The sequence below is a fragment of the Coenobita brevimanus genome, chromosome 33 (assembly GCF_032717465.1).
Source record: "Coenobita brevimanus isolate Jiangsu-jjx chromosome 33, ASM3271746v2, whole genome shotgun sequence".
Taxonomy (NCBI): Eukaryota; Metazoa; Arthropoda; class Malacostraca; order Decapoda; family Coenobitidae; genus Coenobita; species Coenobita brevimanus.
In genome coordinates this window covers 4622195-4635553 of record NC_136986.1, presented here as the reverse complement: position 1 = coordinate 4635553, position 13359 = coordinate 4622195, and the positions used below count along the sequence as shown (strand labels likewise).

The 13359-nt window shown below is 42.1% G+C and overlaps 1 protein-coding gene across 1 annotated transcript in view; it reads left to right on the top strand.

The window, feature by feature from the left end:
- The window catches only part of LOC145395720 (ionotropic receptor 93a-like), a 47898-nt gene extending 38372 nt beyond the window's left edge, over positions 1-9526 (top strand). Inside the window, exon 6 of the mRNA XM_080269261.1 lies at positions 9248-9526. Coding sequence (XP_080125387.1) covers positions 9248-9526 — 279 coding nt within the window. The remainder of the gene's footprint in view (positions 1-9247) is intronic.
- The last annotated feature ends 3833 nt before the right edge of the window (positions 9527-13359 follow it).

The window sequence follows — 13359 nt, the reverse complement described above, 5'->3', positions numbered from 1 at the left end:
TGCATTCACCTCCCTTACAACGCCATCCATGTAAATATTAAACAACCAAGGCGACATCACACATCCCTGTTGCAACCCCACTCTCACAGAAAACCAATCACTCACAGCATTTCCCACTCTTACACACGCTCTACTATTTACATAAAAACTTTTCACCCCTTTTAGTACCCAACCATCAAGTCCATACAATCTTAAAACAGTCCACAAAGCCTCCCTATCAATTCTATCATACGCTTTCTCTAAATCCATAAATGCCCAAAACACATCCTTGCCTTTCGCTAAATACTTTTCACACACTTGTCTCACCGCAAACACCTGATCCATGCATCCCCTCCCTCTCCTAAAGCCACACTGCTCATCACCAATCACTCCCTCTGTACCCTCTCTAACTCTCATAATTAACACTCTGCCATACACCTTACCTACAACACTCAACAGACTTATACCCCTAAAGGTAGTACATTCATACTTATCACCCTTGCCTTTATACAACGGGACCACACAAGCACTTGCCTAGTCAACTGGCACCATACATTTCACAAAGCACACATTCAACAATCGTACCAACCAGTCAAGAACAGTCACTCCACCACCCTTCAGGCATTCCACAGCACACCCATCCATACCTGCAGCTTTCCCTGTTTTCATCTCCTTTACTGCCTTCTCCACTTCCTCCTTCGTGATCAAAGAATCATTCAACTCTCCCAACACACTTATTCCTTGCACCCGTCCATCCGCCACAATCGCAGCCACCGTTTCCTCCTCTACATTTAACAATCTTTCAAAATACTTTGCCCATCTCTTCCTTACTGCTACTGCATCTATCTCAGTTAACATCCTTCCATCCTCTGCTTTTACTCGTTCTTCCTTCCCAGACTCTCCCTTTCGCACCGTTTTCACCTTCCAAAACATTTTCTTATTCTGTTGAAAATTCTCTGTCAGCCACCTACCCCACCTCTCATCTGCTGCCACTTTAGCATCATGCACAGCCCTTCTCGCCCTATTCCTCTTTTCCTTATACCTCTCATATGACATCTCATCCTTCCTCTGCAGCCACACTTCATATGCACGTCTCTTCTCAGCCACAGCCATACTTACTTCCTCGCATCACCATTCACTTCCTTTTCTTACACCACCACCCACACGTCTCACACCACACACCTTTTCTGCATGCCCCACCACAGCACTCTTAAATAACTGCCATTCCTCCTCCACACTGCCATTTTCCTGATCTTTCACTGCGTTCCACTCATCTTTCAATTTCTCCTGATACTCTATCATTTTCTCTCTTTTATCCAACTCTCTCACTTTCAAAACCTCCCTGCCACACCTAACCCTCCTAGCTCTCACCCATCTCTTACCTACTCTTAACTTTCCCTCCACCAGGTAGTGGTCAGACATACCTCCACCCTCCCTTCTTAGAACTCTCACATCCAGCAATCTTCCTATTACATTCGTAGACACAACCACATAGTCCATCAAAGCTCTATCAACAACCCTTCCACCCTCCTGTCTCACCCATGTATACTTATAAATATCTTTGTTCTCATACAGCGTATTTCCAATCACTATCTCTTGCTTAACACACATCGCTATCATTCGCTCCCTATTTTCATTTCTTCCAGGCACATCATGCATACCAACTACACCTTCAACTGCTACATTTCCCACTCTAGCATTCACACATTCGCTCCAAAACTCTGCAGACACTCATCAACATCATTCCAGAAAGACTCCCTCTCTTCGTCATCCCTTTCACTACCAGGCCCATATGCACTCACAAACACCCACAACTCACGTTCAAATTTCGCTTTCACCCACATCAGTCTCGATGACACCTCCTTTCATTCAATCACACACTGCTGTACTTCCGGACTCAATAACAAGGCCACACCTTCTCTTGCCCTTCCTCTATCAACACCTGACAATCTTCCATTCACACTTCCAAACATAGACTCACCCTTCCCTTTCATCTTCGTTTCACTCAAAGCTAACACATCCAACTTTCTTCTCACAAACATTCTCCCAGTCTCCTCCCTTTTAGCCTCAATCATGCTACATCCACGCACATTCATAGACCCAATTTTCAGGGTACGGGGATAACTCCATCCCCCATCCCTTTTTATAGCCTGTCTCTTTTTAGGAACTAAAAAACAGAGGAGGGGGGCCCTAGTCCCCTCACCCCGCCCCTTTTAGTCGCCTTTTACGACACGCAGGGAATACAGTGGCTGTATTCTTCGTAACACAACCTGGCCGCAGAGTAGTAGTACCACCCCATAGTGCGGCCAGATTGTGTCCCCCCCGCCACAGGGGGTGCAAATACTTTAAAGTCAGTTGGAGAGCGATTATCTCCATGGGACGTGCACGGACCGCTTCCGACATCCCCGCGGTTAAGGGGTTAAAATAGTTTTTAAGTGGCTTAGGAAATGGAAGAACCATTCGCATCGCTGAATTAGTGGATACTTTATCTTCATCCCTTATACAATTATAAATTATTAATAAAAATAGAGAATTGCACAGCAAATGGTAAATCATTGCAAAATTAATGTCACTGGGTCCAGCAGCAGAGTCATCACACTGCTGGAGAGCAGCCTTGAGTTCACAGACGGCAAAGAAAACATAAGGATCCAATTCAGTATACAGAAATAAAATACCAGACCTTTTCCTTTGCCGCCGGAATATGCTAAATGGCTTGGAGGGATCTGAACAATAATATTGTAAAAATGCTCTGCCAAGACTGAAGCAAATTCAGAGGAGATGGATAAAGAAGATCCCTGAATTTTATACACCAAGGGAGGAAAAGGTGACTGCTAACCGGTTATTTTCATCACCTTCTTCCAGACCAATGGTAAAGGAGTGGATGAGGTGGCTGACGATTCATAGGTTCTCCACAAGTTTTGATGTGAGTTCTTTAGAACCCGCTGATAATGGACACGAACTTTCTTAACCTGATTTTAAAAGACGACATCTTCATTCTTCCTAAAGTTCCTACAAGCAGCTTTGTGGACACACCTACCTAAAGCACATGCCTCATTCCACCAAGGCACAGGTCACCTACAAAACTTTCCAGACGTTCGTGGAATAGAAAAAAGGCCAGCCTGATATACAGTAGTTATGAAATACTGTTCTTCATCATCAGCCCTTTGAAAGTTAGGAACACTGCAGTCGAGACTACAGTGACTTGCAAACTTTTCCCAATCAGTCGTACCCAAACACCAGTGAGGGACACGCTTCACTGACACAGGGCTGAATGCTTTAACCAAATAGGGCAATGATCAATGCCATTATCAATCAATCAATCATTTCCTGTGGCACCCTCGGGGATGCATAGGGCCTTGATGAACTCACACCACCACATCCTATCTTGTGCGAACTCCTCAAGATCTCCCCAACACTCATCTCCAGCTTCCCGTCTCATTGTCCTCACCCACGTCTCTTTTGGCCTTCCTCTACCTCTCCTACCAAGTGCCACCCACCCTGGTGTACCTCGTACTATTCCCCGTCTCCTATACACATGTCCTAGCCACTTTCATCGTGAGAACCTAACATATTCATCGACCGGCTGCACTCCCGTTATTTCTCTAATTCTACTATTTGGTATCCTTTCCCACCACTTAACTCCTAATATTCCTCTAAGTGCTTTTTTTTCAAACACCAAGAATTTATTTTCCATAGTCACTGTGCTGTACCAAGACTCGTGTCCATAAATTAAGATACTCCTAACCATTACCTTATAAAGTTTGATTTTTGTATGCACAGAAAAATTGTTATTATTCCAAATATTTTTAAGCATTCCCATTGCCTGATTAGCCTTCTTTAACCTTTCCTCGAATTCAAAGTTCAAAGAACCATCCTTGGCTAAATAAGTACCTAAATATTTAAACCTATCAACTTGCTTTACAACCATACCTCCAATTACACATTCCTGCGCATTTTCCATATTCATATTGATTATTTCAGTTTTTCCACAATTAATAACCAAACCCACCTTGCGACCTTCACTCACCAAACAGTCCAACACTCTCTGCATCTCTTCTGGCCCATCACAAATCAAAACTATATCATCTGCATAATCTAAATCCAAAAGTTTCCTGTTCTCTCCCCAAAGTATACCTGCACCGGTTTCTGTTCCAACGCGTTTCATAATGTAATCAATGACCAATATAAATAGTAATGGCGATAGAACACCACCTTGAATTACTCCGGACTTGACTTCAAACGAATCACTCAGACAACCATCAACCATCACTTTACAAAATGTGTCCTCATGCATGTTCATAATGACCCTCACAAACTCCTCTGGTATTCCATAATGTCTCATGATCTTCCCCATAGTCTCTCTCGAAACACTATCAAAAGCCTTTTCAAAATCAACAAAACAAAGACTTAACGGTACTCTCATTTCATTAACTTGCTGCATCAAATGCCTAACTATAAAGATCTGATCATTGCAACCACGTCCCTTTCTAAAACCAGCCTGTTCATCCCTCAGAATACCCTCAACCACCGGCTCCAACCTATTTAACAACACTCTACTGAAAACTTTCAAAGCTATCGGTGATAAAGAGATTCCCCTCCAATTACCACATTCACTCAGGTCTCCCTTCTTCGGAACTTTAACAATTACACCATTCTTCCAAACTGATGGTAGTAACCCCGTCACCCATATCTTATTGAATAGCTTGGTCAAGATCATTATTAATCTATCCCCGTCCACTTTAAACATTTCCGGAAATAAACCATCCTCCCCTGGTGCCTTATTATTCTTTAACTGTTTTACTGCTTTCTCCACTTCTGCAAGCCTCAACTCTCCTGTTTCTATATTTAAATCTTCCTGAGCAGACGGTATATCCTGTTCTGGTGGTATTGGTCTATTAAGAACTGTCTCAAAATGCTCTTTCCATCTATTTTTAATATCTCCATCTTTGGTCAATAAATTTCCTTCCCTGTCTCTAACTGGTATTTCCTTGCGTTTACCTGCATTACCACTCAGTTCTCTAATCGATTCATATGCTATTCTTTGACTCTGTCCATCATTTTTGTTTATTAAGATTTCAGTCTCTGCAACCTTTTCATCCACACATCTTCTTTTATCTCTCCTAGCTAACCTTCTTACTTCTGAATTCAAACTCCAGTACGCAGCTCTTGCTAATTCAATCTCTCGTTCATCAACGCATTGCATCTCACTCCTCAATTTAGCTTCACCTCTCTTTTTTATCATATCCCACGTTTCCTCTGATATCCATTTCTTTCTCCTGAATCTATGTCTCCTTCCAATCGTACATTCAGCAGTCTCATGCAAAACTTTGTTCACATCCTCCCACTTCTCATCTACACTTCTCTCCCCCTCTTCCAACGTTTCCAACACCAAAAACCTATTTCTGCATTCTAATCTGAATTCCTCCTTTTCTTCTCCTTCCCTTCTAAGCTTAACAATATCGTATCTACCAACACCAGATTTTTCCTTCTTCTGATTTTTAAGTTTAAACCTTATTTTTGCAATGCTGAGTTGATGGTCACTACCAATATCCGCTCCCCGTTTAACATGAACATCTAGCAGAGAACTTCTATGCCTCCTACTGATAGCGATGTGATCAATCTGATTTTTATATTTTCCACACGGCGACACCCAAGTTGTCTTGTGTATATTGCAATGCTGAAAGAGTGTGCCCCCGATGACTAAGTCATTTGCTAGACAGAAGCTTCCAAACCTCACTCCGTTTTCACTCATCCTACTACCAACTCCCATCTTACCCATACATGCCATTATAGTCAGACAAAATCAAATCAGACAAAATCTCACATGAAAAGTTCAGCGAAGAGTCATGGGATACCAGTGTATGATCATTAACAGACAGAGTACCAGGTTATACAAGGAATGTGTCAGGTCTCCCGTGCTCAGCGGAACCAGGTCCAAATCCTCAACCAAAGATGCCAGATCACCACAGGCATTACATATATTGTCACCCCACAACGCATGACACCCATTCACGTCATGTATAAGAACAGATGGCCTAGGAAGCTGACGAATAAAGTGGTCAAGGCACAGAGGGGCGTGTAAGGGGGGGAGGTAAATAAAGAAAACAAAATGTGTAACTCCTCCCCAGGTGTAATTGAACAGCCACAGCCTGAAGGAGAGACTGACAGGAAAATAAGTAAATGGAACATTAGTGCAGCAGAGGAGAGCACAGCCATCACGAGGACCACACTCCATAAGAGCTGGTGAGTGAATGACTGTATATCCTCTTACAGCAGGAAGTCTTGTCTCTCACCATAGTCTTCTGAAGGCAAACACAGAAGGTGAAACTCAGACACAAGCAATTGAAGTTCCTCTCAATTTGCTCGAACACCTCGACACTTCCACTGCAGAACAACCATCACTGGACGAGGCATGGCTGGTTATGTTTACACAAATGATAACAAAATTTTCCTGTAGTTTGTAAAGAATATCATGAATGGTGGGTTACATACACAGCTGCTGCACTTAACCCTCCAAAACCCTGAGTTGCTCCAGGTGGGATTTCATGGGGAAGGTTCTTAGCTTTCAAGCTTTCGTCTATCAGGTCATAGTCTCAAAGATCGTAGGACCCAGCCTGGGGTTCCCTCCTTATTTATGTTTTGAAAATGCACCAAACCTTCACCCCGGGGTGACAATGGTTTCTGCGGGTTAAAGGTTGAAGAGAGTTCTCGTTCTGAAGTGAAATGAAAAAGAAAAGCACTCGGAGGCCAAATGCCAATTACCGGCAAAATATCTTGGCAAAGGTGCAAACTACCCTCAAACCTAATTTTAAGAACATATCTTTATCCATTGCTGACATATTGGACAAAATGCAATTTGATGTATAGCGGCTGACATTCGGTCGCCTTTGTTCCTCACGAAAAATTAATCACTTCTGTCATTTTGTCATGGTTTGGTGGAAATACCTCAACTCTTCGAGATTTTTCGGGAACACACACACACACACACACACACACACACACACACACACACACACACACACACACACACACACACACACACACACACACACAAAATATATCGCCTCGCCTTGCTAAAAGTGGACGATAAAAATCATTAATTGTCTGTAGCATCCCAGCTCTGTTTATGTTTCTGGTAACAGTGTGTGTTATGAAGAAGTATAAATATCAAACTCTAATACCAGATTTATGTTAAATAACCAGCATGTAAAATGAAAACCATATTGAAACACGGATATATAACTGACCTATTTATTTGGTTATTTTCCTCTCAACACTGCCTAGTGGTTAACTTACTTTTATTTTAATGGTCTCGTTTACTCCACCTGAACCGGCAGTTGATGCCCCTCCAGTGAGGATTCCATATGATACATTAGGCAATTTTTCCACGTATAAGATCTGCAGTATCTGGAATCGTCTACCAGAACAGGTAGTTGACACTACATCGACAGAGCAGTTCAGAGTTACGGCAGACCTCACGTTGTAGAAAAGTGAATATTTCCTCCAATTTCCTAGCCTACGCTTTTCCCCCAGGGTTAGGTGTACTTTCTTTTCCGTGCCCGTTTCGCAGGTGGGAGAGGTAGGTGGAGAGAGACTTGATTTCTACTCTGTTTTCTTCTCATTATTTGAATGACAACCAATACTTGGTAAATTCATTCATGGTACCTCTGAGGTACAGGTCTTAAGACCTTCTGAGGTACTACTACTCCTTGGAAAGCCCTCCCCCCCTTCCCCCACTCTCTCTGTCTCTCTTTCTGTGTCTGTTTAAGGAACATTTCTTACAATGTGTTATCTCATGGATCTTACTGGCGAAAATCGGTGAAATCTGCCTAACCGTTGACTATATTTGGGAGGCATAACGGGTGAAGAGTTTTCTTTGATGACTAAAATACAGTATGCATTTGTAATGCACAGTAAAAGCCTGTAAGAAGATCACTTAAGAACAAAACTGATGCTATGGAATCTCGCTTCATATAGGCATTAAAATAGAATAAACTAATAAATGACGGACTTTGCAAGAAGTGTTAACGAATCTTGTTCCAGTGGCTGTTCATGTGCCCGTAGGGCAGGTTTGTAAACAGTCAGTTTTGTCAGTCTGAGCCAGGTGGCCCTTGAAAACGTGACATACACTTCAAATGTAGCCCAAACGTGTTATTTACTGAAATTTATACCTGCATCCCCCAGTAACAGTGGAGTTCCATGGGAATATATCAGACGCCTCTATAAATCACATTAGTCCTATATAGGCCTATGTACCGAAGAATGATCATTATCAAAAGTTCAAAACATGAAAATAATGCTTCAGATTAAAAGATTACTAAGAACTTTGAGGATTGTTAACATTTACTTGTATACAGGTAATGTGATATATGGTTCGTGTTTGAACCAAAGCTATATCACTTAAATGAGATAATCTGTTCCACAGAAGACTCCGTTCAGCGATTAAACACCAGTGTTTTGTATAGTTTTCCTGAAGGTAACTTGAAAATATATCAGCAAAAAATCTTTTCAGAAGCATTATGCATTATCTAATACAGAATTTTGCATCATTAAAAAGTGTTGGCCCCCATTTCATTGCACTAAGATATCCTTTTCGATTTTGAGAAATACTACGGTGATTACCGTATTTGTACGATTCACATGCATCATACCATTTTCCACAAGGAGTATAAAAAGTATAAATTGGGAACGAAGAATACGTTCCTAATAATAAAATAAAGAGGTAATTCCTGACTATGCGGCCTGACTATTCAAAGGCATGCTACATAGAGACAACTATATAGCGACCACACTGTATTAGGTCACGTCATGGTTTATCGAAAGAGTCCAAACAGCCCGATAAAATGTGGTGATGGTGCCGTTGAGTACCAGGGGATGGTACAGCATTCTTAGGTGATGCTTGAACTATAGCCCAACCAGCCACTTTACTCTGAGTGAGAGACAGGAGTGACCAGCCTAGATTGATGCATTATATTTAATGATTTTGCTTTATCAGAGTTGTAGAACAGATTGTTAAATCGATTCTGAACATGTCGTATTGTCATTAAACACTGTGCATATACCGCTATGCGTATAACTGGTGACTACGCATAAATTCAGTATGTCCAATGCATTACAATACAGAACAATAAATATAAATGTTAAAACACTATTGGTTAAGAGAGTCCTACAAGGTTTACATAAAAATGAGAACATTTACTATACTGAGACCTGACGATGGCTAGTTTAGTTTCTTCCACGACTCACTACTGCAATTTTCTATTTTCAGGCAGGTCTGTATGACCAGTGGAAAAAGGAAACAATGGAAGCTGCTGCACGTGAAAGTCGAATGAAACGGAGGGAAGAAATAAAACGGCAGGGACAGGATGGAGCAGAACACAGCCAAACTAATTTCAGGAGTCTGTCTATTATCCATGTGCAGGGACCTCTGCTGCTTCTCCTGGTGGGCATCACCCTGGGCAGTGTGGCCTTTGTAGTGGAGAGGCTGCTGGTGTCGGAGCCTCACCCTTCTCCTGCATTAGGACCTACGAGACTAACATTAGACTGATTAATTTTCCATCTGACTCCTGCAGGCAGATTTTTTTTTTTTTTTTTTATTGATATGAGACAGGCCCGTAATATAATTTAGTACCTGACCTCTTCAGCCTTAGGGCATCAGTACTGTTGCATTCACACTACTGGTAATCATTTGGAGGAAACATGAATAATGTAGAATAGGCGTCCAGGGGTACACTGTAATAATATTGTATTTTTAGTCCAAAGAAAAAAAACTAGTTCACAAGTCCTTTTACTCATATGAGGTGTATGTAAAGTCAGGTTCAGAAAAAAATAAAAACGAATTAATTCACATGTTATAATTATGTTTTATGTCCGTAACAGAGAGGTGTTAACATTAACTATTCTTCCTAGTTTTAGGCGATGAAATATACTATAAAGTGAGAGATATGACCATAATTCTTAACGTAATTTTTATCATTTTATTTATAGCAGAAAATACAAATGAGTTTTTTTTTTTTCTTCACCTTTCATGCATTGAATTGGTGACAGTACAGCAAGATAGAAATGTGTTGTTGACATTTGATAAGCCTTGTATCAAGAGAGGTATTAGAGAAGGAAGCCTTCATGATGTGGCATCGATATAATTGGGCAGTTCCATTGCCTTCCTATAAACGTCCCTTAACACCCTGTCCCACGAAATGGCAATGCTGGATCTCAAGAAAAGGACATCTTTAAAATTCACTCTATTGAGTTCATGTTCAGATAAACCTGTGACAACAAAAACAGTAACAACAACAACATCACCACCATCACTATCAACCAACACCACCACCACCACCACCACCACCACCACCACCACCACCACCACCAACAACAACAACAACAACAACAACAACAGTATCAGTGAAGCAGATGGTTCAGATAAAGACATCAAGTATTTCAGAATTTTTCATTCAACTCTTAAACATACAAGTAACTACTGCCACTGTGGCTCACGACGACAAAGGAGGAAACCTACCTACAGCACTGAACAAGTACAAATGTAGTACACATATGGACTGTACGGGATATTGATAAAGTCAGGGACCATGTAGGGATTCGCAAGGGTTAATAACCTGAGTCGTAAATCCTTAGGAAGCTACACTGAAACATCAAATGGGGCTTAATAAAGCTGAGTTCTTTGCTTATGAAAATCCTTAGTCACTAAAATGAAGCATTATATGAGGCTTCGTTAGAATCAATCGCCTTGAGTGTGAATTCCTTAGTGGTGCTTGAATGACTACAGTAGATAGTCCAGTAAGCTTAAAATCTGTAGCAACAATCATCTATCTATATACCTAGGCTGCTTCCCCAAAGAAAGGGGGATAGCCGAGACAGGACAACACACCTCCAATTTACTCATTGACACACACACACACACACACACACACACACACACACACACACACACACACACACACACACACACACACACACACACATACACACACACACACACACACACACACACATACACACACACACACACACACACACACACACACACACACACACACACACACACACACACACACACACACACACACACATACACACACACACACACACACACACACATACACACACACACACACACACACACACACACACACACACATACACACACACACACACACACACACACACACACACACACACACACACACACACACACACACACACACACATACACACACACACACACACACACACACACACACACACACACACACACACACACACACACATACACACACACACACACACACACACACACACACACACACACACACACACACACACACACACACACACACACACACACACACACACACACACACACACACACACACACACACACACACACACACACACACACACACATACACACACACACACACACACACACACACACACACACACACATACACACACACACACACACACACACACACACACACACACACACACACACACACACACACACACACACACACACAAGCACACAGTTTCTCATATCTTAGCCTGAAGGGGAGAAGAGACAGATCCTCACCATACCACACCGCACCAGGGTCAATTGCACAGTGCAATCAGTGACATCCGCAGCAGGGCCCAACAGCAGAGCTGGTTTGCCACATTATGATGGACCCATCCCCTTACCCACACCTGACCTGATCAGCTAATCAGACAAAATGTGGGAGAATATCCCCTTGCAGATGCGTCACCATTTATTCATTCACAAATTCTCTTCAGTCATCCCTATCACGTGCAGCCACTCTTCATTGCTCTACAGACGTCCCTCTTGCATCTAACACTCTTTTCACACTGTCCATCCATCCTATTCGTGGTCTTCCTCTCAGCCTTACACTTCTCACATCCGATTCAGTTATCTTTCTCACCAATCGCTCTTCATCCATTCTCTCCATATGCCCAAACCATTGCAACACCTCTGCTCAACTCGATCAGCCATCTCCCGTATAACTCCAGTTCTCCTTCTCAATCTTTTCTCACTCAATCTATATGCGTCACTCCACACACACTCCTCAGACACCTCATCTCCATTATATTCAAACTCTTCCTCTCTGCCACACCAAAAACCCAAGTTTCAGCCCCAAATAATGCAGCCGGTAGACTACACCCTCATGCAGCCTTGGTTTTACATCCATTCTGAGCGAACGGCATCTAAACACTTTTTTCATTCCCCCCAACACCTTTCCTACTTCATTCATTCTAAACTTCACCTCTACATCTATTTTTCCATCCACAGTAACATGTGACCCTAAATACTTAAAACACTCTACCACCTCAAACAACTCACCATTCAAAACTACATTCATCCTTCTACCATCAACCAACCTCGTACACTTCATCACTTTACCTTTATTCTCATTTACTCTCAATTTCCTCTTTTCACCTACCCTTCCAAACTCCTCTACAAACTGTCTTAACCACTCCACCGAATCAGCCACCAGTGCCATGTCATCTGCAAACAGCAGCTGATTCAGATTCCATTCTCTACCATCAGCATTCACCAGACTCAAACCTCCACCTAACACTCTCGCATTCCACTCTCTACCATCAGCATTCACTAGACTCAAACCTTCACCTAACACTCGTGCATTCACCTTCCTTACAACACCATCCATATAAATATTAAACAACCAAGGCGACATTACACATCCCTGCAGCAGCCCCACTCTCACGGGAAACCAATCATTCACAGTATATCCCACTGTTACTCACGTTCTACTATTTTCATAAAAACTTTTCACTCTTTTTAACAATCTACCATTAAGTCCATACAGTCTCAAAGCAGTCAACAAATCCTCCTTATCAATTCTTTCATATGGTATCTCTAAATCCATGTACGCCCAAAACACATCCTTACCTTTCGCCAAATACTTTCCACACACCTGTCTCACAGCAAACACCTGACCCATGCCTTCCCTCCCTCTCCTAAAGCCCTCTCTAACTCTCTTAATCAGCACTCTACCCTACACCTTACGTACAAAGCTCAACAGACTTTTACCCTAAAACTGGTACATTCATACTTATCACCCTTACCTTTATACAGCGGAACCACACATGCACTTGCCCAGTCAATTGGCACCATATGCTCACAAAACACACATTCTGCAATCTTATTAACTACTCAATAATAGTAGCTGCACCACCTTTCCAACATTCCATAGCACACCCATCGACATCTGCAGCTTTTCCTGCTTTCATCTCCTTGACTGCCTCCTGCATTTCCTCAGTCGTGATCTAAGAATCATTCAGCTCTCCCAACACATATATTCCTTGCACCCTTCCATCTGCCACAGTCTCAGCCTCCGTTTCCTC